This window comes from Gobius niger (genome assembly GCF_951799975.1).
Source record: "Gobius niger genome assembly, chromosome: 23".
Taxonomy (NCBI): Eukaryota; Metazoa; Chordata; class Actinopteri; order Gobiiformes; family Gobiidae; genus Gobius; species Gobius niger.
This window is the reverse complement of record NC_136874.1, coordinates 1,162,500-1,189,523: the sequence shown is the minus strand read 5'-3', so window position 1 is coordinate 1,189,523 and position 27,024 is coordinate 1,162,500. Positions and strand designations below refer to the sequence as shown.

The 27,024-nt window shown below is 46.5% G+C and overlaps 1 protein-coding gene across 1 annotated transcript; it reads left to right on the top strand.

The window, feature by feature from the left end:
- Positions 1–263: 263 nt before the first annotated feature.
- On the top strand, positions 264–25,962 carry LOC306981945 (zinc finger protein GLI2-like; the record flags this gene model as incomplete). Its single annotated transcript, XM_079581685.1, has 13 exons — positions 264–506; positions 3,539–3,599; positions 8,571–8,634; positions 14,898–15,049; positions 15,799–15,888; positions 17,003–17,165; positions 17,459–17,705; positions 17,945–18,055; positions 20,447–20,590; positions 20,761–20,910; positions 22,408–22,572; positions 24,489–24,680; positions 25,948–25,962. Exons 2-13 carry the CDS (start codon positions 3,557–3,559, stop codon positions 25,960–25,962), a joined length of 1,536 nt encoding a protein of 511 aa, XP_079437811.1. The 5' UTR covers positions 264–506; positions 3,539–3,556.
- Positions 25,963–27,024: the final 1,062 nt, after the last annotated feature.

Here is a 27,024-nt window from a genome sequence, read left to right as displayed (position 1 = left end):
GTTAAGAGGCTCGGTAGATGTTCCTCTTGTTTTCCCCCCCCTCCAGCACCTCCCAGGAGCGGCCACGGGGCGGCGCTCACACCGAAGGCAGCGCACTGAGAAGCGGCTACAGAGTCCGCTGCCTCCCGCTCCACACGCGCACTCCTCCTCCAGGCGCCGCCGCGGTGTCCGACACAAACCCTCCAGAAATCACTCCGAAAGTCCCGACAAACCGAGTCAGAGGAAGCCTCAGACCAGTTTAGATCGTGTTTTTCTCTGGAGACAAATCAGCAGAGGAGAAGTTTCCTCCGGGCGAAGGATCCGTGCGTAAAAGTCCGCGCGTAAAAGTTTGCCCTCGCCTTTTTATTCCGAGATTTGGGGGAGATTTAGGAGTTCGTTTGGTGAGTTTGTGAAGAGGAGCTGAAGCTGAAAGTCCAACCAGGAGGAGAACCAGGAGGAGAAGCAGGAGGAGAGCGGGGCTGCGGCAGGAGGCGGCCGGGACAGAGGCGCTCAGAGCGGGCACTGAGGTGAGTGCGGCGCGGTGACTTTGCGCTTCTTCTCACTGACTTCATTCTTCTCTAAAAGCTTTAAAAATAATAATTTAAAAAAACAACAATGTGGCCTCATAAACTCATAACCTTTGTGTTTAAACACAGTCCGTGAAAGCAGAAATATTTCCCAGAATTCCGCGGCGCAGAGAAACTTCTTCCGCGCGTTTTGTCGCTTTTACGCGCAGAGTTTTATTTGAGGCTTTTTGACTTTTGGAGGAGTTTAGATTAATTTACAGTAAACAGTAAAGCAATAAAACCCAGACCTTGGATCATAATCCGAGAGAAAACCACGTCCTCAGTGGTTTGACTTTGGGGAAAGATTTAAAGTCAATATGAAGCACATTTGTGATGAGGATCAGCGCGCGGGGCCGTCGGCTTTGGTTAAAAAAAAACCAAAAAAGCTCAAAGGTTTCTCAGTAAAAGGAGGTTTTTGTCATGGGGTTGATTTACAGCAGAAAAAGAAGAATCCTCTAAAGGAAGAACTGACATAAATTAACCTGAATAAAAGGATTAAATCTAGAGTTTGGTTCAGTCTTAGATCAAATCAAACCTTTTATCACCAATTTGATTTTGTCTCATTTCAAAAACAAACATTTGTAAAAGTAAAAGTCCTGAAGGTTTTTATCTTTTCTTACATTTGTCTAAACCGACTCAAATTCAACAAAAAAGATCCTTCAGTTCATTTGTAGTCGTTAAGAAACAGATTTGATTTAGTTTTAATTTAGATTTTTAGTTTTGAAAGTGTCACAAAATAAAAGCCCACGTTTCATATTTACGTCTCCACGAAAACCTGTGATCCTGAGGAAACAGTTTTTACTTTAACTTCATGTAAAGAAACTAAACCGTTTGGGCTCAGACTCTTTTTCTGCCTGATTCTTGTTCCTCTGATGAAAACAAAGTGCAGCGTTTGTGGCTTTAAATCGTCTTAAAAATGTGACGAGTTTCTGTAAAACCTCAAACTCATTTATATGAAGGATAAACCGGAGCATCAGAGACGGAGATTCTGCAGCAGCCGATTCAAAACCTTTACTGACGGAGAGAAACCTGCTCATGTTGAAACACAAACCTCTCAGTTTCAAACCTTCTCACTTGAACTGAGACAAAATCATGTGAATCAAGAAACAAAACCACCTCAAAGTCTAGATTTATTCTCTTTAAGTCTTTTCTTCTTTTATCGATCGTTCTGTTTTTTACATCAACTTATTCAGAAAAACTGTGGAGCAAAGTCACAATTTTACAGTCAGTTTAGATTTAATTGAATGTTTTTAACGATAATTAAGGCTCTGATTTTGGCACAAAGGAAACGCTGATTTAAAGCACATTAATAATATTTAAAAACACGAGCCGCTTAAACACTTTCCCTCATGTTTAATTTACAAACGTCTTTTAGAAACTGGACACGGAAAAGAAAAGACTTAAAGGATGAATCTAAAGGTTCAGATCAGAAAAAACCTCTCAATCCGCTTCCATCACCGCAATATTCTCAAGAAATAGTAATAACATGAGTAATAACATGAGTAATAACATGAGTAATAACATCAGTAATAACATGAGTAATAACATCAGTAATAACATCAGTAATAACATCAGTAATAACATCAGTAATAACTGCACAGTTCCTCACCTGGTCCGTCTGCCTTTACATATAAAAGTGCAAAGTTATGGAACTCATGACGCTGAACTTCAAACCATGACTGAGTTTAAAATGTTCATGTCTCCAGTTAAGTCTCGGCTGAAATCGGAACAGAATTGTACCATTTGTAAATGTGTAAATAGCACTGAGTTTGTGTAAATGATTTATATAGTGTGTATATAGGTAAGTTTTTAAGATGAAATTGAAAATGTTAATGTTAGAATGTGTAGAAAGGCCCAACCCGGGACTTTTTGCATCGCATCAGTAACAAGCTTGTTTTGTACTATGTTGACTTGCAATGTCCCTGTCAAATAAATCAATCAATAAAAAAATCAATAAATAACACAGAATCACAAACTTCTGAACCTCCACCTGAGCCTTTACCCAAATCTAAAACCAACAAAAAGCATCTTTTACAGGCGTCAGTTTTCTGTCATTTCACATTTTTGCTTTTACTCATTGTCCATAAAAACAGCTCATTTGAATATTTAAAAATCCTGCTCAGACATGAGTGAATTTATCAATAAAGGATTTTCTCACGTTTTCATTTACAGGAGAAACTGGGAAAATGACAACATGGTTAAAAAGTTCATTTATTTCTGTAACTTAAACTTATAAAACTAAAACGACTCCTGACTCCTGACTCCTGACTCCTGACCGGGACATCATTTAATAATTATGGCTCAGTTTGTAAATACGCAGTCGCTGCCCTGAGTCTGGATCATATTCGTTGATCAGTTTCACAAGTTGAATCACAGAAATAAATGAAAGTTGTTTTTGGTTTGATCAGAGAAAGAATCACACTTTTACTTTCAGAAAAACGAGAAAATAAACTGAAGGATAGTTTTGATTTGATCTAAGCCTGAACCGAAGCTTTAGATTTAATCCTTCACTTCAGTTCTGATTTAAATAAAGTGATGCGTTTGTGGAGCGTCTGTTTCTTCTTGTTTCTGGTTTTATTAGTTTTTCCTTTAAAGCAGCGACGGCTGAATAAATGTAAATGTGAAACGGCGGCGGCGGCGGCGCTTTGTTTTTACGGCAGCATTTTTCACGGCTCGGTCTGACCTTTACGGCGACGCCCGGGGCCATATTTCAGTCCGGAGCGGAGCAGGTGGCACAGCGGTTAGACACGTGCACCTGGAACCTGAAACACAGAAAACACTCATTAGAGGAATTACACAAGTTTAAAATACTGGCTTTATTTGAGTGATTTGTCTTAAAGAGTTCCTTCCTGTTTTTTAAAGTCTTTTAGAAACAAACTCATTTCCTGTGTCTTTACGTAAACCTCATATTTTTACTGGAGATTCACCATTGTCTTCCTGAGACTCACCTGTGCCGGGTTCTGATTGGCTGACGGGCTGTTCTTGTGTTTCAGGGGCGGGGCCTAATCAAAATGGACGACTTCAGCGAACTGCACAAGAAACACCACAGCACAGGTACTTTAATACTTCACTGCTTTAGGCGTCTGGTCAGAAGAAGACTCCGCCCATCAACCAAAACATGTACAACAGGCACTGTCCAAACTGTGGTGGAGGCCATTCTAACTGCTGCCTGCAGGGGGAGCTGTATCACATTTACAAACTCTTGTCTGACATTAATTGACTTCAAATCAAAACAGCACCGCCCAAGAAGTGACTTCCTGTTTCGATCCAGCCAAAATAAAAGCACAGCTCGTAGTTCAGCAGGTACAACATTACAATATAATTAAATACACACACGAGGCAGAAACAAGATGGTGCTGGATCGAAACAGGAAGTCACGATGAACATGTTTTTGTGTTTCTCTAAATATTCTGATCACATGTTAAATATATCTGTCTTTATTCATATTTATTCTCTTTGTCTGAGCCCAAAACATGTACAACAGCCCCCGGTGCCGCTCTCGTCTCAGACGCTTTGATAAACGACTCGGGAAACGCCGTAAAATCACCAGACGGAGCCGTTATTTACGCCTCGGGCCAATCACAGCGCGGCGCCGACAGCCCGGCCTGTGATTGGTTTACGGCCGAGCGTTTGTGTTTAAATGTAAATGAGGAAAAACGGCGACGACAAAGACACGGGTTTAAGAGGGAAGAGGCGGAGCTTCCATCACATTTAGAGACGCTGAGTCACTTCTCCCGTCTCACCGGCCGGGAGACTCGGCAGAGACTCGGCAGACACTCGAGTTTCACTGGTCAGAGATCAGGAGAGTCTCCAGGTCTCAGTGGAGTCTCTGCAAAGTCTCTGAGGTCTTCAGCGAATACAAGGAGATCTCAGAGACTCCAGACTCTCAGCTCACACAGCACTTCCTCTCACGCAGACGCTGGGGGGCGACGTGTCTTGCCCAAGGGCATAACGACAGTGAGCATCTTCAGCATCTTCAGGAGCTAGAACCTTTCCATCAGGAGACGCCTGCTCCACAGGTCCTGGAGACACTGCAGGGATGTCACAGAAATGTCTCACAGGTTGAGGACGACAAATAGTGTTCGTGACAAAACCGCAGTGACCTCTCAGTGACCTCTCAGTGACCTCTCAGTGACCATGTGGAGACTCACCTCCAGAGGCGTCTTACAGACATCTCTGTGACAACTATCGTAGTAAAGCTGAATCCTCGACTGGACGGGGTTTTAGTAAAGTTGAGGACGTTTCGCTTCTCGTCACTTTCATCACGACTCAGCAGGTCTTTGTTCTGCTGAGTCACAGGGCGTGGACCACCCGTTATTGGTGGACGGCCCTTTAGTTAAGGCTGTAGCCCCTCCCACAGTCCGGGACATCACGGCGCCCGTATGCCGCCCCAATAATCATTATTTACTCCATTAAAACTATGTCCTTATTATTTTACAGCTAAAATGGAAAAAAAAAACATCTCGCACCGACTTAAAACTGCTTTAAAGCCGTACATTTGCAAATAAATCTATCTTTTTTTTTAATGAACTTGAACTACGTCAGAGCCCCGGACCTCACTTTGGGAACCACACTGTTAAACTCTGTATTATGGAACTAGAAAGATATGAAGTGTTTTCTTAAGTTTGTTCCATCGACTTCTTTCAAAACCTGCTTTAGATCTGGTTTAGTTTCTGAATAAACTAGTTATGAGTGAAAAACAGTTTGTCGTTTAGGAGCGACTAAAGACTAAAGAGAAAGAGAAAAGAAAAGAAAAATGACTGAAATGAGATGAATGTGTGAAAGAGAAGAATGAAGCCTGTTGGGGCGAAGGTTTAGTGTAAAGTTTCTGTCCCAGATCCTGAGCAGGAGCTTTTTCCTCCTTAATGATATTCGAGGCTTTATTTCAAAGCTAATTCTTCCTTTTCTGCTCATTTGAATAAATAAATGAGGAGATAAAGCTGCTGTTTGGAAATAACACACATTTTTATGATAATTTGGCGTCGGCCATTGTTGGCCTGAATCTGGGCCACGGCTCCGAGACAAACGACGCGGCGGCGCCGATTATTCACACGGCACCGAGACACGGCTTTACCGTCAGGAGGTTCAATAAACTCATGCACTATTCTGCGCTTTAACTTCACACAGAGGCTCAGAGGCACAGAGTCAGAGGCACAGAGGCTCAGAGGCACAGAGTCTCAGAGTCACAGAGTCACAGAGGCAGAGTCACAGAGTCAGAGTCACAGAGTCACAGAGTCAGAGTCACAGAGTCACAGAGTCACAGAGTCAGAGGAAAACAGACCAAACTCTGGCTTTACCCAGTTTAGTCTCCAGGAAGTGACTCTTTCCTAAAAACAGGTTTGGTGTCCACGTGGAGCAGGAAAGGCTGTCATCCAAATATGGTCATTTCCTCTGTGGGAGAAATACACACATGTGCAGACAAATGGACTGAATGATTTTTGTGGGAAAATGCAAAAAAAAGAGGAAGAAGAAGTGGATATCATTGAAATAAAATTTAAAAAAATAGGAACATAAAATCCCAAATCTTTCATAGAAAATCTTTGTAACAACTCTGTCACAAAATCAAACATTTAAACCTGGCTCGGTCCATGATCTAGATTTTGTCGCTTGTTTTTGATGTAAAAACATTTCAGGAAACAAAACCTGCTGCACATTTTCCTCTTAGTTATGTCGTTAATCCACAGCAGAAAAAAACCTCCTGGGACAAAGCGCAGCTGAAAAGAAGCTCACTCTGGGGTTTGCAGATGGTGTCGCCTGGTCCTGGCGGCTGCAGCGCTGGGTCTGGGTCTGGTCTGAAGGTCTGGGTCTGGTCTGAAGGTCTGGGTCTGGTCTGAAGGTCTGAAGGTCTGGGTCTGGTCTGAAGGTCTGGGTCGGATCTGAAGGTCAGCGTGGTCCTCGGAGCGGAGCGGGTTCTGCTGAGCTCTGCGAGAGTAAAAATATCGATCTAAATGTATCAGTGTTTGACAGAGGAGCGCGGCGAGCGGCGAGAGGCGAGCGCTGAGCGGCGAGCGGTGTGAGGTCTGAGCGGAAACGCGGCCTGGAGGGAAGAGGGTCTGAAACCGGGCCGAGTTTTAGAAAACGGCACAAAAAACATCAGAGAGAAAAGGAATAAAAATGTGTTCAGAACCAGGGACAGCGCTCGTGTTTCACAGAGACCAGTTTAGAAACAGTCACGTGATCAGGATCAGGCGTCTTCCAGGTTCAAAATCACTATAAATAAAAGCAGAAATGAAGACGTTACTTTTCAAACCAGTGTAAATCTACTTTTCTCTGGTCCAGGAGTTTATCAAAAGGTTTCAGAGATAAACAGCAAAAAACACAACTTTATCTGAATCTCAACGAAACGAACCTGCAAGATGAAGAAACTGAAACACATGAATTATAATTAGATGGAGAGTTTAGAACAAACTAAAGGATGTTTTCATTCCATAACCAGATCAACATCAGGTAAAGCTCCACTGATTTCTCCACATTGTAAAGTTTCCACATGAAAATCGTTAAAATGTTGAAACTAAAACCTCCCCGTTGGTTCCCACAGCCGCCCATGTGACCCGTGCACGTCTGGATGAAGTATTTACTGTATATATGAGTGTAGTTCCTCCACATGTCTCAGAGTCTCAGAGTCTGTGTGGTTTGGAAAGAACATCCCAGTGCTTCCTTTGTTCTCCTGGGCTTAAACAAAGCTCTGACTCCACGGCGCGGGAGTGGAACCCGTGTCTGGATTGATGTGTCGGTGGTTATTATAATTAAAAGCCAAAGTGAGGCTTTTCTCCTGAATCTCATTAGCGGCTAATGCTAATGCTAATGTTATTCTTAGCCTGGTTTCCCGCTCATGAAGGATCTGCTCGTTAGCCCTGGCCCCGCCCTGAACACTCCCCATTGTATTGTAATCACCGACAGCGCGTTTAAATCAAACCGGGCGGTGATTATTTAACGGCGAGAGGAAACATAAGCTCCGCGATTAAGCACTGGCGCTCGTTCATCACGGCTCGTCCCGGAGCTCGTCCCGGAGCTCGTCCTGGGGCTCGCTGACGGGGCCAGAGGAGCGTGTGGTTAGTGAAGCGGAGCTAAGACACGCGGATCCGGCAGAGCTAACCACACGCTAACCACACGCTAACCAGGAAACAGTGTGGTTTAGGTGAAAGGCACACAGGCATGAAGCGCAGGCAGAGGTCACAGAGCAGAGGCAGAGGTCATGGAGCAGAGGCAGAGGTCACGGAGGCAGAGGTCACAGAGCAGAGGCAGAGGTCACAGAGGCAGAGGTCACAGAGGCAGAGGTCACGGAGGGAGAGGTCACGGAGGCAGAGGTCACGGAGGCAGAGGTCACGGAGGCAGAGGTCACGGAGGCAGAGGTTACGGAGGCAGAGGTCACGGAGGCAGAGGTCACGGAGGCAGAGGTTACGGAGGCAGAGGTCACGGAGGCAGAGGCAGAGGTCACGGAGCAGAGGCAGAGGTCACGGAGCAGAGGCAGAGGTCACGGAGGCAGAGGTCACGGAGGCAGAGGCAGAGGTCACGGAGGCAGAGGTCACAGAGGCAGAGGTCACAGAGGCAGAGGTCACAGAGGCAGAGGTCACAGAGGCAGAGGTCACGGAGGCAGAGGCAGAGGTCACGGAGGCAGAGGTCACAGAGGCAGAGGTCACACTTTAAATGTGAACAGAAATGAACCTTTTGAGGAAAAAGAGGGTTTTAAACCATGCTTCTAGTATTTGGATGAACGTGTTCCTGTAATGATCTGTAATGTTTTCAGGCTCTGGATCTGGGAAAAGGATGAACAGGTTTTGAAAGCTATGAATAGCGGAGCAGGTGGTTCCCGTGGAAACATCGCTCTCCTTAACGACTCCGGAGCCTTTGGGGAAACTCCGACACGGCGTTACAGCGATCCTAACGTTTTACCTAATTATTCACCGCGCTGACGAGCGTTACCGCGGCGACGCCATGACGCTTTACAAGAGTTGACGAGAGCCTTTTAGAGCCGCTTTAGTCCTGAGTCTGATCAGAGTTTGAACTGTGTGTTTTCTTCTGCAGCGCTGCCGTCGTTCCACGCTCCCATCCCCCTGGACGGGAGATACTGCCCCCCGCAGGTGCACAGGTAAACACACGCCTTCTGGGTCATGTCACTTTGTTAATAAACCTTTTTACTGCCGCTCTTGAACCACAGTGAACAACACTTTTACAAACAGAGTGATGATGTAATGTCATTCCCAACACTAATAAAAGTGTGTCTCCAGATCCTCAGAACCTCGGCTGAACTGTCTTGAAGGGGGGGTATTCTGCAAAATGGACTTTTTCAAGCTCTACATCATGTTATTCTGTCACTCCCTCATTAAAAACATGGCTGAAGTGTTGCCTTGGCACATTCACGTATTTCTGAGTCATCTGTAAAAACTCTGATGGCGGCCATTTTAGGGATAGGTTTGCCTGAGTCCTCCTAGGAACGCCCCCACCTCCTGGAGACGCCTCCGAGCCGAGTAACCAACCACTGCTCCTCAGCAGAACCCCCTCCCCACTGATGCCACAGACAGCGTGTGGAGGGGGCGTGTCTAAAGGCTCAGAGGTTCTTAAAGAGACAGAGGCCTATTTCAAGACATTCACTACAGCCATTTTGAGAGAGACATTTTATACAAGGCAGTTATTCTAATTTACTGCATTTACAGACCAACAGAAGGTTTCTGTCATTGTAGTGTGATGTAGACTGGTGCTATGTGATTGAAAAAAGCAGAACACCTCCTCTTTAAAGACGTGAGACAGAGGCTGATGTCTAATGTTACTAGGACAGAACAGAGGCTGCAGTTTTAGAGGGACAGGCCTGGGTCAGATCATTATCGCAATATCATTTTTTATGTCGTTGGGGACATGATATAATAGGATCAAGTTTTGGTTTAAAAAATACGGGACATTGTCCATCGTGAGCCGTCCCACCAGCCCGAAGCTCCACGACGGGTGAAATACGGTCGTTTCCCGGCAGGCGAGGCAGGCGAGGGACAGAGCTCAGTTTGGAGGGACAGAGGACTCTAACTGTATCTCCTACGGGCTGGTGACCCTGCACATGCTTAGTTAATCTAACGGCACCATAATGTGTCACTTAACCGTGTTAAACTAGTCCCATCTTGTTGGTGCCTCAGAAGCCGATCTCTGCCATTACAACAGACCAGGGAGTTCATACTGTAACTTCATACTGTACCTCCTGTCCAGGCATCAGCGCACCGGCCTCCAATCCTGAAACACGGCTTATGGTTTCAAAAGTCTTCATGGGCCGGTTCATCTTTATTACTGGACTATGTAAGAACCACCAGGTCGTCCTCTCACAGGTCCATACAAGGAGCAGAGGCGCCACAGACTCTGTTTAAACCTCTCCTTCAGACGCACCTCTTCTCCCTGTTGTTTTAACATCTAAATATTGTTACTATAAGTATGTGTGTAGTATTTGTGCTCATGTGTTTTCTAAAGCACTTTGAGCTCTTTGTAAATGTGCAGTAGAAATACAGTTCACATTGACAATTTTCCTCCGTTATTTCCCATTATCTTCTTTCTTCTCTTTGTTCCTCAGTTTTGATTCTTTGTCCTCATTTGTTTGGAAACTCTCCTTCATGAACCTGCTCTGGTCCAAACCGTCCTCACTCAGATCTGCTTCTCTCTCAGTTTAAATGTTGAATTATAGAAGCGTTTCCTCGTTTCCTCGGGCCTGAACCGCGGAGCCAGTTTTCCAACAAAAGCCGACGGTTGCATCATCAGATCGTCCTCGTTATTTATGAATAATCGCACATGAATAAGGGACTAAAACAGCCTAAAGAAGAGAAGAACAACATGTTTAAATAAAGTTGTGTTTCGGAGCGAGCGGACGGTCTCTGAGGAGCCGGACTTTAATTACCTTTGGCCCGAGGCGGAAACACGGAATCATGACGGACATGATGGATTTACTGCAGTTAATAGGAATAAGAGCGGGACTGAAACAGGACTGAACCAGAACTAAACCAGGACTCAGACCGAGGACTGAACCAGGACTGAAGCCGAGGACTGAACCAGGACTGAACCAGGACTCAGACCGAGGACTGAACCAGGACTGAACCAGGACTCAGACCGAGGACTGAACCAGGACTGAACCAGGACTGAACCAGGACTCAGACCGAGGACTGAACCAGGACTGAACCAGGACTCTGACCGAGGACTGAACCTGAGTCCTGCCTTGTTCCTGTGCTCTGGTAAAGGTAATTGAGTTTGTCAAACACGAACCTGTGAACAAATATCGGGCGAGGACATTGTAAAAATGTTTTCACTTCACACAACCAGAAAACAGATGAATAATAATGTTCATTTATTCCTTTTCCTTCCATTTTTTTTTATTTTATATTTGTATCATTTGTTTTCTCTATTTTAACTTTTTTTTTTCCATGCTTTTTTTAAAATTTCCTAATTTTTTCCCAATTTTTCTACACATTTTTTCCTAAATTTTCCCAAATTGTAAATTTTTCCCCCATTTTTTTTATTTTTTATTTTGCTCCAAAATGTCCCTGTTTGTTCTCAGATTTTTCCCATTTTTAAAAATATTTTTGTTTAGTTTGTTGTTTACTTTATTGTCCCCGTAGGGAAATGTGTCTCTGCATTTAACCCGTCCCCCGATGCTGCAAGGGCGACCCGTCAGGAGCAGGGGGTGACGGCCCGGGGGCCCATCTCCACCTGGCTGGAGGATTCCCCTATTGTACATGTTTTTAGTGTTAGGGGAAACCGGAGTACCCGGAGGAAACCTACGCAGCCACGGGAGAACCTAAAGCTGGTGTTAAGTCAGAAAACACACGGCACTTCCTGCTCCGTTAGAGACCGTCAGCAAATGAACAACTCAAGTACATCTGACCCACTGACCCCAAAGCACTGGGTTATTTTAGTAATATTATTATTTAATTTAGATTATTTTAGTCACAGTGATTGTTTTTGGCGACTAAAGCTATGACTGAGAGTTTGAAGGAGCCTCAGATCATCAGAGCCACATTGTTGATGCATTTTCAGCTTTTTATTCTCTTCTTTTACTTCTCGTCTCACCTCAGTCTAATACTTTACTTTACTTGAATCTGATTTGACTTGACTTGAATCTGATTTGACTTGACTTTACTTTAATCTGATTGGTGCTTGAATCTGATTGGTGCTGAGTCTCCAGTGGGCGTGGTCCTGAACAAAGGTCTGAACGGCTGACTCGATGTAATGATGATTTTATTCTAATCGGAGCCAAAGGTCTTTATGTAAAACAAAGTGTGTATTTTTGGATTCTTTCGCTCGGTGACACACTTTCCCCGGACGCTCCATCTCTGTCACGCCGTATGAAGCCATAAACACGCCGCGCAGGGGGGCGGAGCCTGCGCCGGCGAGCCGCACGGCCCCGGTGATTTATGTGAGTGTGGGTTTGACGGCGAGGACGCCATCCATCACCGAGCGGAGGGGAGGGGCCACGGCGGAGCGCAAGGAAACACCGGGAGGAGAGAGGAGAGGGAGGCGACAGGCAGGGGGCGCTGTGGAGGAGAGAGGAGAGGGAGGCGACAGACAGGGGGCGCTGTGGAGGAGAGAGGAGAGGGAGGGGGCGCTGTGGAGGGAGAGGAGAGGGAGGGGGCGCTGTGGAGGGAGAGAGGAGAGGGAGGGGGCGCTGTGGAGGGAGAGGAGAGGGAGGAGACAGGCAGGGGGCGCTGTGGAGGAGAGAGGAGAGGGAGGAGACAGGCAGGGGGCGCTGTGGAGGAGAGAGGAGAGGGAGGGGGCGCTGTGGAGGAGAGAGGAGAGGGAGGGGGCGCTGTGGAGGGAGAGAGGAGAGGGAGGCGACAGGCAGGGGGCGCTGTGGAGGAGAGAGGAGAGGGAGGAGACAGGCAGGGGGCGCTGTGGAGGAGAGAGGAGAGGGAGGGGGCGCTGTGGAGGAGAGAGGAGAGGGAGGCGACAGGCAGGGGGCGCTGTGGAGGAGGGAGGAGAGGGAGGGGGCGCTGTGGAGGAGAGAGGAGAGGGAGGCGACAGGCAGGGGGCGCTGTGGAGGAGAGAGGAGAGGGAGGCGACAGGCAGGGGGCGCTGTGGAGGAGGGAGGAGAGGGAGGGGGGCGCTGTGGAGGAGAGAGGAGAGGGAGGCGACAGGCAGGGGGCGCTGTGGAGGAGGGAGGAGAGGGAGGCGACAGGCAGGGGGCGCTGTGGAGGAGAGAGGAGAGGGAGGGGGCGCTGTGGAGAAGAGAGGAGAGGGAGGCGACAGGCAGGGGGCGCTGTGGAGGAGAGAGGAGAGGGAGGCGACAGGCAGGGGGCGCTGTGGAGGAGAGAGGAGAGGGAGGCGACAGGCAGGGGGCGCTGTGGAGGAGGGAGGAGAGGGAGGCGACAGGCAGGGGGCGCTGTGGAGGAGAGAGGAGAGGGAGGGGGCGCTGTGGAGAAGAGAGGAGAGGGAGGCGACAGGCAGGGGGCGCTGTGGAGGAGAGAGGAGAGGGAGGGGGCGCTGTGGAGAAGAGAGGAGAGGGAGGCGACAGGCAGGGGGCGCTGTGGAGGAGAGAGGAGAGGGAGGCGACAGGCAGGGGGCGCTGTGGAGGAGAGAGGAGAGGGAGGCGACAGGCAGGGGGCGCTGTGGAGGAGAGAGGAGAGGCAGGGGGCACTGTGGAGGAGAGAGGAGAGGGAGGCGACAGGCAGGGGGCGCTGTGGAGGAGAGAGGAGAGGGAGGGGGCGCTGTGGAGAAGAGAGGAGAGGGAGGCGACAGGCAGGGGGCGCTGTGGAGGAGAGAGGAGAGGGAGGGGGCGCTGTGGAGAAGAGAGGAGAGGGAGGCGACAGGCAGGGGGCGCTGTGGAGGAGAGAGGAGAGGGAGGCGACAGGCAGGGGGCGCTGTGGAGGAGAGAGGAGAGGGAGGCGACAGGCAGGGGGCGCTGTGGAGGAGGGAGGAGAGGGAGGGGGCGCTGTGGAGGAGAGAGGAGAGGGAGGGGGCGCTGTGGAGGAGAGAGGAGAGGGAGGGGGCAGACAGGGGGCGCTGTGGAGGAGAGAGGAGAGGGAGGGGGCAGACAGGGGGCGCTGTGGAGGAGAGAGGAGAGGGAGGGGGCAGACAGGGGGCGCTGTGGAGGAGAGAGGAGAGGGAGGGGGCGCTGTGGAGGAGAGAGGAGAGGGAGGATGAGAGGCAGGGGGCGCTGTGGAGGAGAGAGGAGAGGGAGGAAACACCGGGAGGAGGGAGGAGAGGGAGGCGACAGACAGGGGGCGCTGTGGAGGAGAGAGGAGAGGGAGGCGGCGCTGTGGAGGAGAGAGGAGAGGGAGGATGAGAGGCAGGGGGCGCTGTGGAGGAGAGAGGAGAGGGAGGAAACACCGGGAGGAGGGAGGAGAGGGAGGCGACAGGCAGGGGGCGCTGTGGAGGAGAGAGGAGAGGGAGGAAACACCGGGAGGAGGGAGGAGAGGGAGGCGACAGACAGGGGGCGCTGTGGAGGAGAGAGGAGAGGGAGGCGGCGCTGTGGAGGAGAGAGGAGAGGGAGGGGGCGCTGTGGAGGAGAGAGGAGAGGGAGGAAACACCGGGAGGAGAGAGGAGAGGGAGGCGACAGACAGGGGGCGCTGTGGAGGAGAGAGGAGAGGGAGGCGGCGCTGTGGAGGAGAGAGGAGAGGGAGGATGAGAGGCAGGGGGCGCTGTGGAGGAGAGAGGAGAGGGAGGAAACACCGGGAGGAGGGAGGAGAGGGAGGCGACAGGCAGGGGGCGCTGTGGAGCAGAGAGGAGAGGGAGGGGGCGCTGTGGAGGGAGAGAGGAGGCTGTCTCTCTCTTCCTGCAGTACTATAGTAAAAGTACTTTAAAGTATTCTAAAGTGACTCTCTCTCTTCCTGCAGTACTATAGTAAAAGTACTTTAAAGTATTCTAAAGTGACTCTCTCTCTTCCTGCAGTACTATAGTAAAAGTACTTTAAAGTATTCTAAAGTGTCTCTCTCTCTCTTCCTGCAGTACTATAGTAAAAGTACTTTAAAGTATTCTAAAGTGACTCTCTCTCTTCCTGCAGTACTATAGTAAAAGTACTTTAAAGTATTCTAAAGTAACTCTCTCTCTTCCTGCAGTACTATAGTAAAAGTACTTTAAAGTATTCTAAAGTGTCTCTCTCTCTCTTCCTGCAGTACTATAGTAAAAGTACTTTAAAGTATTCTAAAGTGACTCTCTCTCTTCCTGCAGTACTATAGTAAAAGTACTTTAAAGTATTCTAAAGTAACTCTCTCTCTTCCTGCAGTACTATAGTAAAAGTACTTTAAAGTATTCTAAAGTGACTCTCTCTCTTCCTGCAGTACTATAGTAAAAGTACTTTAAAGTATTCTAAAGTAACTCTCTCTCTTCCTGCAGTACTATAGTAAAAGTACTTTAAAGTATTCTAAAGTGTCTCTCTCTCTCTTCCTGCAGTACGGCGGCTCTTCCCGGCCCCGCCCTTGCCGAGATCCCGCTGCTCCGCCTCTCCCCGGTCTCCATGGCGACGGGCGACTTCGGCCACGCCCACCCGTACTTGCACGGCCCTCACGTGCACGGCCCCGTCCACCTCGCCGCCGCCGCCGAGCGTAAGGAGCTTAAAGTCTGCTGTAAAGGCGCATAAATCCACTTTGTCTCCGTGGCAGCTGTAATGTGCGGCGATAATAACGGCGTCAGCGCCAAAGCAGGACGGATGAGGCGCCGCGGCGAGCGGGTCACCTTTAAAACCACACGAGAGGTTCAAATCTGAGGAGCACGGGACAGAACAGTGACACGAGGCGACTCTCACTCGTCACGGCTCGGCTTCTTTAACTTATGAAGTATTTTCACATTTAGATTCAGATACAACTTCTCATTGCACTTCGAATGACATCATCAATCTCGCTTTTCATGAAATAAGAAGTTTTTTCTTCATTTAAAGGTGCATTATGGAACTTTCTAGTGGGAAGAAAAAAAGTTGCTTTTTGTGGACTTGACCTTTTGGTGACCCGGCGGCCTTTACTTTCCATCATGGCCTCTTTGTACAGGACGCTCCAGAAATCACTAATAATAACAATCGTCTTAATTGACTTGAAATAAAACTGCTGTGCTTGTTTGATCTTAATTAAGTGTAAATATCTCACTCCATGAACACAAAACTCTCAAAACAAGGACAAATGTACTCATTTCAGTGTGGTCGTCTCCATGGTTACGCATATACGTTCTCTCCAGGAAACCTAAAAATACTGGTTCCTGGAGCATCATAGAGACAAACCTCCCGTACACTGTACACAAAGATCCGTCCTGAGCTTTTAAATCATCTAATAATGGAGCTAAACTTGTTTTGTTTCTCTCTCAGTGTCTCAGGCGCCGGAGTACTACAGCCTCGTGTCCACCAGGGGGCACTACACCGACCTGCTGCACCCGGAGTACGTTCAGCACATCGACGGTCAGTCACGGGTTTCAGTTCAAAAGCAGAAATGTACTTCCTGTCGTGTTGTTAACTTCCTGTTGTGCCTGAGTGTGGTGTTTGTTACTTCCTGTTGTGTTTGAGTGTGGTGTTGGTTACTTCCTTTTGTGTTTGAGTGTGGTGTTTGTTACTTCCTGTTGTGTTTGAGTGTGGTGTTGTTACTTCCTATTGTGTCTGAGTGTGGTGTTTGTTACTTCCTGTTGTGTCTGAGTGTGGTGTTTGTTACTTCCTGTTGTGTCTGAGTGTGGTGTTTGTTACTTCCTGTTGTGTTTGAGTGTGGTGTTGGTTACTTCCTTTTGTGTTTGAGTGTGGTGTTGTTACTTCCTATTGTGTCTGAGTGTGGTGTTTGTTACTTCCTGTTGTGTCTGAGTGTGGTGTTTGTTACTTCCTGTTGTGTCTGAGTGTGGTGTTTGTTACTTCCTGTTGTGTTGTTAACTTCCTGTTGTGCCTGAGTGTGGTGTTTGTTACTTCCTGTCGTGTTGTTAACTTCCTGTTGTGCCTGAGTGTGGTGTTTGTTACTTCCTGTTGTGTTTGAGTGTGGTGTTGGTTACTTCCTTTTGTGTTTGAGTGTGGTGTTTGTTACTTCCTGTTGTGTTTGAGTGTGGTGTTGTTACTTCCTATTGTGTCTGAGTGTGGTGTTTGTTACTTCCTGTTGTGTCTGAGTGTGGTGTTTGTTACTTCCTGTTGTGTCTGAGTGTGGTGTTTGTTACTTCCTGTTGTGTTGTTTACTTCCTGTTGTGTCTGAGTGTGGTGCTGGTTACTTCCTGTTGTGTCTGAGTGTGGTGTTTGTTACTTCCTGTTGTGTTTGAGTGTGGTGTTGTTACTTCCTGTTGTGTCTGAGTGTGGTGTTTGTTACTTCCTGTTGTGTTTGAGAGTGGTGCTGGTTACTTCCTGTTGTGTTGGTTACTTCCTGTTGTGTCTGAGTGTGGTGCTGGTTACTTCCTGTTGTGTCTGAGTGTGGTGCTGGTTACTTCCTGTTGTGTTGTTTACTTCCTGTTGTGTTTGAGTGTGGTGCTGGTTACTTCCTGTCGCGTTGTTTACTTCCTGTTGAGTGTGTTGTGGTGGAAGGGCACCTGACTCTCCGTCTCCTCAGCTCCGCGTCCTCCTCGCGTCGCCTCCAGACTCGGCAGGAAGAGGGCGCTGTTGTCTCCGCTGTTGGACCACGGTCTGGACTTCGGCGCCGTCCGCACCACGAGCCACGGCCTGGTGACCGTCCTCAACCGGCCAATCGCAGCGCAGTACTCTCACCTGGTCAGGTAACGCCCCCTGGAGGCCAATGAAAAAAAAAAAAGGAAATCATGTGAAAAATTGGGGGAAAATAGGGGAAATGAAAGAAATATGGAGACAAAAATTAGGAAAAATAAACAAAAATTTAAACAGTTGGAAGATAAAGTAGGAAAAAATACGGGGAAAAAAAAAAAAAAAAAAAAAATGAAAGAAAAAATTGAAAGAAAATCTGGAAAATAAGTCAGGTAAAGCCCCCTGGAGGTGAGGGGCGGGGCTTGGTGAACCTGTAAATGACCGCCTCTCTCTCTCTCTCTCTCTCCAGCCCGTCGTTTGCCCCACACCTGGGTCACGTGACCTACCACCCGCTGCTGACCAATCACAGAGGCTTCAGCCTGGGCCCCGCCCCCCCGCTGCAGTTGCTGACCAATCACAGAGGCTTCGGTTTAGCTCCCGCCCCGCCCCTCCACCTCCTGACCAATCAGAGAGGGCCGCAGCTGCTGCACAGCCCGCCCCCTTTCCCCGCACGCCAATCACACCTGGTCACCGCGGGCAACCGGGAGACGCTGCGGGTGAGTGATGTCATTCGAAATGCAAACAGAGATCCAGCCTTTAATCCTGGACCACACTTAGATCCACAGATATATTTGTTTTTTCATTGAATACATCGAGTATCGAGCTTTAAACAACTTTGGTTTTGAGGAATCGATCGTTTTGATGAGGCCAAAGTAACTGTAGTAATCTGTGGAATGTTGCTGTAAAGAAAAATACTGATGCATTGTTTTGTTGTTTATGGTTGTCTTGGCGACAGACTCCCGGCAGTGACCCGTCCGTCAGCAGCTCCGTCGACCCAGTAACCCCTAAGAGGTCGAAGGTGAAAGGTGAAGTCCACAGACCCCGCCCCTCCTCCTGCTCCTCCCCGGTAAAACACTCCTCCTTCTGCCTCCTACTCTTTCTCTCCTCCCCTTTCTCTCCTCTTCTCTCTTCTCTCTCCTCCCTCCTCCTCTTCTCTCTCCTCCCCTCCCTCACCTCCCCTCTTTTCTCTCCTCCCTCCTCCTCCCCTTCCTCTCCTCCTCTCTCCACTCTTCTCTCCTCCTCCCCTCCCTCTCCTCCTCCCTCCACTCTTCTCTCTCTCCCTCCTCCTCCCCTCCCTCTCCTCCTCTCTCCACTCCTCCCTCTCCTCCTCCCTCCATTCTTCTCTCTCTCCCTCATCCCTCTCTCTTCCTCCTCTCTCTTTCTCCCTCCTCCCTCCACTGTTCTCTCTCTCTCTCTCCTCCCTCTCTCTCCCTCCTCCCTCTCCTCCTCTTCTCTCTTCCTCCTCCCTCTCCTCCTCTTCTCTCTTCCTCCTCCCTCTCTCTCGTATTTATTTCTCTGATAAATGCCGCTGTCGTGAGCTCCAGCCCCAGGGGGCGTCGGTGAGTAATCTGCCCGCTCTCGGTGCTCCGCTCTGGGGGTGATGCATGAGGAGGGGCCCCTGGTGGGTCCGGGCCCCTGGATGGATGAGGCTTCAGCCTGAAACCGGGGCCCTTCAGTTTAACACAAACCAGGGCCTAATACTTCACAGGGGACGCAGTAAAAGTACTTCTACTACAGGGACGCAGCATCACAAGTACTTCTACTACAGGGACACAGCAGTAAAAGTACTTCTACTACAGGGACGCAGCAGCAAAAGTACTTCTACTACAGGGACGCAGCATCAAAAGTAGTTTTACTACAGGGACACAGCAGTAAAAGTACTTCTGCTACAGGGACACAGTAGTGAGAGTACTTCTACTACAGGGACACAGCAGCAAAAGTACTTCTACTACAGGGACGCAGCAGTAAAAGTACTTCTACTACAGGGACACAGCAGCAAAAGTACTTCTACTACAGGGACGCAGCATCAAAAGTACTTTTACTACAGGGACACAGCAGTAAAAGTACTTCTGCTACAGGGACACAGTAGTGAGAGTACTTCTGCTACAGGGACACAGCAGTAATAGTACTTCTACTACAGGGACACAGTAGTGAGAGTACTTCTGCTACAGGGACACAGCAGTAAAAGTACTTCTACTACAGGGACACAGTAGTGAGAATACTTCTACTACAGGGACACACATAGTGAGAGTACTTCTACTACAGGGACACAGTAGTGAGAGTACTTCTACTACAGGGACACAGTAGTGAGAGTACTTCTACTACAGGGACACAGTAGTGAGAGTACTTCTACTACAGGGACACAGCAGCAAAAGTACTTCTACTACAGGGACACAGTAGTGAGAGTACTTCTACTACAGGGACACAGCAGCAAAAGTACTTCTACTACAGGGACACACATAGTGAGAGTACTTCTACTACAGGGACACAGTAGTGAGAGTACTTCTACTACAGGGACACAGTAGTGAGAGTACTTCTACTACAGGGACACAGTAGTGAGAGTACTTCTACTACAGGGACACAGTAGTGAGAGTACTTCTACTACAGGGACACAGCAGCAAAAGTACTTCTACTACAGGGACACACATAGTGAGAGTACTTCTACTACAGGGACACAGTAGTGAGAGTACTTCTACTACAGGGACACAGTAGTGAGAGTACTTTTCCTACAGGGACACAGTAGTGAGAGTACTTCTACTACAGGGACACAGTAGTGAGAGTACTTCTACTACAGGGACACAGTAGTGAGAGTACTTCTACTACAGGGACACAGTAGTGAGAGTACTTCTCCTACAGGGACACAGTAGTGAGAGTACTTCTACTACAGGGACACAGCAGCAAAAGTACTTCTACTACAGGGACACACATAGTGAGAGTACTTCTACTACAGGGACACAGTAGTGAGAGTACTTCTACTACAGGGACACAGTAGTGAGAGTACTTCTACTACAGGGACACAGTAGTGAGAGTACTTCTACTACAGGGACACAGTAGTGAGAGTACTTCTTCTACAGGGACACAGTAGTGAGAGTACTTCTACTACAGGGACACAGTAGTGAGAGTACTTCTACTACAGGGACACAGCAGCAAAAGTACTTCTACTACAGGGACACACATAGTGAGAGTACTTCTACTACAGGGACACAGTAGTGAGAGTACTTCTACTACAGGGACACAGTAGTGAGAGTACTTCTACTACAGGGACACAGTAGTGAGAGTACTTCTACTACAGGGACACAGTAGTGAGAGTACTTCTACTACAGGGACACAGTAGTGAGAGTACTTCTACTACAGGGACACAGTAGTGAGAGTACTTCTACTACAGGGACACAGTAGTGAGAGTACTTCATAGCTACACCAGGGTGTAAGGCAGTAATGTGTGGTGGCGCCCCCTCAGGTCACAGTGAGCAGCGCAGACCAGGAACAGGACCAGGACCAGGACCAGGACCAGTCCAGACCAGGATCTGAGGCGGTTTACGAGACCAACTGTCTGTGGGACGACTGCGGCCGCGAGTTCGACTGCCAGGACCAGCTGGTGCAGGTGAAGAAGAAAAACCTTTAAAAGTAAAGATATCAGTGTGAAACTTCTGCTGTAGCTCCTCCTCCTTTTGTCCCTCCTCCTTTTGTCCCTCCTCCTCCTCCTTTTGTCCCTCCTCCTCCTCCTTTTGTCCCTCCTCCTTTTGTCCCTCCTCCTCCTCCACGTCTGTGCAGCACCTGAACACGGCGCACATCCACGGAGACAAGAAGGAGTTCGTCTGTCGCTGGGACCAGTGTCAGCGCGAGCAGAAGCCGTTCAAGGCCCAGTACATGCTGGTAGTTCACATGAGGAGGCACACGGGGGAGAAACCGCACAAATGTACGGTAAATACTACAGTACTGCTATAATACTACTACAGTACATGCTGGTAGTTCACATGAGGAGGCACACGGGGGAGAAACCGCACAAATGTACGGTAAATACTACAGTACTGCTATAATACTACTACAGTACATGCTGGTAGTTCACATGAGGAGGCACACGGGGGAGAAACCGCACAAATGTACGGTAAATACTACAGTACTGCTATAATACTACTACAGTACATGCTGGTAGTTCACATGAGGAGGCACACGGGGGAGAAACCGCACAAATGTACGGTAAATACTACAGTACTGCTATAATACTACTACAGTACATGCTGGTAGTTCACATGAGGAGGCACACGGGGGAGAAACCGCACAAATGTACGGTAAATACTACAGTACTGCTATAATACTACTACAGTACATGCTGGTAGTTCACATGAGGAGGCACACGGGGGAGAAACCGCACAAATGTACGGTAAATACTACAGTACTGCTATAATACTACTACAGTACATGCTGGTAGTTCACATGAGGAGGCACACGGGGGAGAAACCACACAAATGTACGGTAAATACTACAGTACTGCTATAATACTACTACAGTACATGCTGGTAGTTCACATGAGGAGGCACACGGGGGAGAAACCACACAAATGTACGGTAAATACTACAGTACTACTATAATACTACTACAGTACATGCTGGTAGTTCACATGAGGAGGCACACGGGGGAGAAACCACACAAATGTACGGTAAATACTACAGTACTACTATAATACTACTACAGTACATGCTGGTAGTCCACATGAGGAGGCACACGGGGGAGAAACCGCACAAATGTACGGTAAATACTACAGTACTACTATAATACTACTACAGTACATGCTGGTAGTTCACATGAGGAGGCACACGGGGGAGAAACCACACAAATGTACGGTAAATACTGCAGTACTACTATAATACTACTACAGTACATGCTGGTGGTTCACATGAGGAGGCACACGGGGGAGAAACCGTACAAATGTACGGTAAATACTACAGTACTACTATAATACTACTACAGTACATGCTGGTAGTTCACATGAGGAGGCACACGGGGGAGAAACCACACAAATGTACGGTAAATACTGCAGTACTACTATAATACTACTACAGTACATGCTGGTGGTTCACATGAGGAGGCACACGGGGGAGAAACCGCACAAATGTACGGTAAATACTACAGTACTACTATAATACTACTACAGTACATGCTGGTAGTTCACATGAGGAGGCACACGGGGAAGAAACCGTACAAATGTACGGTAAATACTACAGTACTACTATAATACTACTACAGTACATGCTGGTAGTTCACATGAGGAGGCACACGGGGGAGAAACCACACAAATGTACGGTAAATACTACAGTACTACTATAATACTACTACAGTACATGCTGGTAGTTCACATGAGGAGGTAGAACTGGGCAGTATATCCTCGATATATAAAGGCTCCTCTCGTCTCTGCATCAGTTTGAGGGCTGCTCGAAGGCCTACTCTCGCCTGGAGAACCTGAAGACCCACCTGAGGTCCCACACCGGGGAGAAGCCGTATCTATGCGAACATCAGGACTGTCCCAAAGCCTTTTCCAACGCCTCGGACCGCGCCAAGCACCAGAACCGCACGCACTCCAGCGAGGTAATCACTATCTATCGCTATCACTATCTAACGCTATCGCTATCTCTATCTATCACTATCTATCGCTATCGAACGCTATCGCTATCTAGCGCTATTAAAGTAAAAAAAAATCCAGTGTGACAATTTTAACAAAGACCACAGTTCCACAAAGAACTTAAAACAACTTCAGAAAAGCCAAGAGAAATGGTTTAATCCAGTAAAAATCTGGATTGTTTTGCTCGACGACTGCCACTGTGATTTAGTCCTGGACGAGCCCTGAGCTTTAGTTTTGTGGTGACTCTTCGTGTATTAGCAATGTAATAAATCACTTTAGTGAAAGGACTATATCAAATGATTGACTTGATTAATTTACTAAACAGTAAAAAGGGTTTTGTTCATTGTAAACATGTGGTTTAAAATCCAGCTTCAGAGCACAGCAAATTCCTCAGCAAATACATTACCAACCACGTTACTATCTAATGTACAACAAATGTGTACTATTTTAGGCATAACCATGTGGTGTCTACAAAGCCAAACTGTGTGTTATCTTGGATTATTGAGGATTTATTTTTACAGATTTAAAGGGATGTATATTGGAGTGAAATCAACAGACTTACATTGTGTGCATGGCAGAGTAAAAGATAGATAATGAGTTACATAATCTAAAAAAATAGATGAAAAACTTTATGTCAAAATACAGAACTGTTCTTCTCCATAAATAAATAAATAAAAATAAAATGTAATTTCAAGCTACGTTGGGCCTGTCCTGAACAGAAAGCCCCACCAGCTGTTCCAACCTCATATGAGGTGGACATTCTTTTACTTCATGGCTCACAGTGAGGCCTTAAGCTGAGAAAGTTCTGACATGTTATACATTTCCTGAACCCTCAGAGTCTAGAGAGTTGCCCAGTATCAGAGATTTGTGTCTGTGATGTTCCTGGAAGAAACAGCGTTAAACGTAGTAAAACATTTTTTTGTGAAAATTGTGAAAAAATGTTCTCACATTTGAGTCTGAGGAGCTTTGGTTACCACAGTAATTCAGCTCAAATGATACATGACAATGTCTTCTTTAAAATGATACCAAATGCAATGGTGTAAATCATTATCTCATGGGCTGGAATGGCCTCAGCCAAAATATAGACCAGTGTAGAGTCTGTTGATCGCTGATTGGTCTTTAAATCATCACAGATCCAATGATTTTGGTCGAATATTGATCATTTTTTCTGTGGAATGTGTCTACAGTCTGTTGAAAATAATGGCATATTGACTGATGCCACAACTGGGTGGAATAGATGATTGCCAATGAAGAAAAAATAAAAATATTGGAAAAAAGTGAGAAAACGCCTAATTGTTTTGCATTAAATTGTGTAGGAAATGTGTAGAAATGTTTTTTAAGAGCGTTTTTTTCAGTGGATGTTCTCAGCACATGTGTTCTGTGTATCTGGAATGCATTTACTGACAGTCTACCCAACCCACTGAGGATTTGAGGGAAAAAAATATTTTTTCAGATTTTTCTGATAAATATACAGGGTGCATGCACTAAAATGGCCACAATATTTTTGCGCGATGTTTCCATCAGAGCAGACCCTCCAATTATTGGTCCTTAGGGTCAAAGTTAAAAGAAAAAACACAAACAAAAAGTATAGCAGACCATGTCAGGCTCAGCCCAATGTAAAGAGCTTTTGAGACTTTGGGTCCCTGACTATTTCTATTTCTCCAAATTTCCTCCCCATTTGTTACATTTTCCCCTCACATTTCTGTTTTCAAACTTTGGGCTTGAGAACTTGTTGACGGTCCCTAAGCGCCGGTGTTGGTTTCAGTACGGGACTAAAAGTACAGATGCTGTTCCGTTATTACTCCAGCTCATGACTGAAGTATTTGCAGTAGGAAGTACCTGAAGTAAAAGTACTTATTTGAACGTGTCCTGTGTGCGACAGAAGCCGTACGTGTGTAAACTGGCCGGTTGTACGAAGCGTTACACCGACCCCAGCTCTCTGCGGAAACACGTGAAGACGGTGCACGGACCGGACGCACACGTGACCCGGCGACAGACCCCGCACAGCACGGCGCCGCACAGAGGACACGAGCGGTACTGCAGGGAGCGCCGCGTGAAGACGGAGGAGTCTGCGGTGAGTCACCAAGTCAGAGAGAGAGAGACGCTGAAGGACTCTCTTTACCAGGTTCAACTTTAGCCAAATCTAAAAGCTTCTGGACTAGAGCGCAACATTTGAAAGCTAAGACCTACTAAACTGCATTTCTTGTTTGTCCATCTTTAGTCATGTTTTTGTCACATTGTGGAATTGTGTTTCTGTTGTGGTCTTTTATCGTCTCTCTTTAGTCGTGTATTTTTGTCGCTCTTTTGCTTTTAGATTTGGGTAAAGCCAAACTAGAGAAAATGTGCTCGATTTTGGAGTTTGTCTGATTTATTGCAGTTTTAATTTCGTCGACTAAAATATTTAGTCTTAATTTTAGTCAAAGTGATATTTTTGACGACTAAAATTGGACTAAAACTAAATTAAACCTTTTTCATGAGACTAAAACTGTGACTAAAATGTCCAGATATTTTAGTCGACTAGGGCTGCAACTAACAGTTATTTTTTAAACGATTAATCTATCAATTATTTTTACGGTTAATCGATTAATCGCTTGGCTGTGAATGGTGTAGGAAAATTGTATTTTTTCCATTTTTTTTATCACATTATAGCTTAAGTGGCGCTGCTTGAGGATGTGTTGATGGAGTAAACAAAAGGGAAATGTTTTTTGAAGGCTCTATTAATGAAATTTACAATGTACAAAACACTACAGACCCTAAATATAAAATCAAAGTAGGTTTTCATCAAAAATACTACATTTTTTATGTCATTTTTTAGTCTGTGTGAACCAGAAAACGATTAATCGATTACTAAAATACTATTTCAATAATCGATTAGTCGTCAATTAATTGATTAGTCGTTTCAGCCCTGTAGTCGACTAAAATAAGACTAAATAAAAATGAAAGGGAGAGACTAAAATCATCCAAACTTCTACTGAGCATCTGAAAGAGCCTCATATGTAAATTCTCTGCCAAAGGATCAGCTCTGAGCTTTGTTCATGTGGAGCAGCTCCATGAAGCAGAGGAACAACATTAAATATTATTATAATGAATATTATCAATGCAAAGTCCACTACATTTACTTGCAATTTCAGTCGACTAAAACTAGACTAAAATCGAATTACATTTTCGTCAAAAGACTAAGACTAAATTAAAATATGTCAAAATTAACACTGATTTATTGAGCTCCACGTCTCACCTGCAGAGTCTCGCCTCGAGCCCAGACAGAAGTGTAAAGTTATTTGTTGGTGATTAAGTGAATGTAAAGGCTTTTCTTCCTCTTTGTGCTTCCCCCAAACGGACAGACGTCACTGAGGTAAGATCCGTCTCACCTTTATCCGTCTGAGCTGACAGTCTCACGCTGAGACATTAATATTCAAACTGTGGGAATTCTTTTAACGGAGCCCGACTTTAGACTCGTCACAGGAGGAAAGAGAAGGTCACGCCAAGGTTTACAGAGTCTGGAAAAACCACGGAGAAGGACTCGATACGTCACATACATGTTAAATGTGTTTAAACAGGGAGCGCTGTCCGTGGTCCTGAACCGCCCTCCTCCCAATAACCGCAGCACGTTCTCCTCTTATTGCTTCTTCAGTTTTACAAAGTCCTTACCGAGTGTGTTTGACGCCGTTTCCGTCCTCGCTGCAGGAAGCACCGGGACTCGAACTCGCGCCTCTTCTCCGCGATGACGGCGCAGTAGAGCGGCAGACAGAGCGGAGCCCGGGCAGAGGCCGAGAGGAAGAGGAGGGTCAGGACAGCGGACACTTCTCACAGACGGACTCTCGGACGGTCAGTGTGAGGACGAGCTGGAATCCAAACAGATTTACTTAAAAAAAAAACAGATCCAAAATCCCTCAGAGCTTTGACACAAAATAAAGCACATTTAAACCTGACTCTGAACATCAGTTACTTACGTCTCCCTCGTCTCTCCTGCGTGTGGTTTTTCATCAAATAAGGAAGTGGGAAATTTAAAACTCTGAAAAATCGCGAATAAATAGGTCAAAAAAAGAAGAAAAAAAATCAGGAATATTGGGGGGGAAATTGTGGGAAAAGTATAAAAGAATTTGTGGGATAGAAAATAAAATGCAAAAAATTGGAAAAATGTGGAGAAAACATTGTAGTAAAAAAATTGTTAAAAAAAAAAAAGGAGAAAAGAATATAGGCAAAAATAGGAAACGAGGAACAAAAATTGGGGAAATTTTTTTGGGAAAAAAAAAACAACACAAATAAATCTTTAAATATAAATCTTTAAATCGTCTTTAATGAGATAAATGTTAAAAAAAATCACTTCAATGAAGGTTTATCGGTTTGAGTGAACGAGCAGAAATTCCTTCTACATTTAAATAAATGACTTTTTGACTTGGACTGAGACAAAATAATAG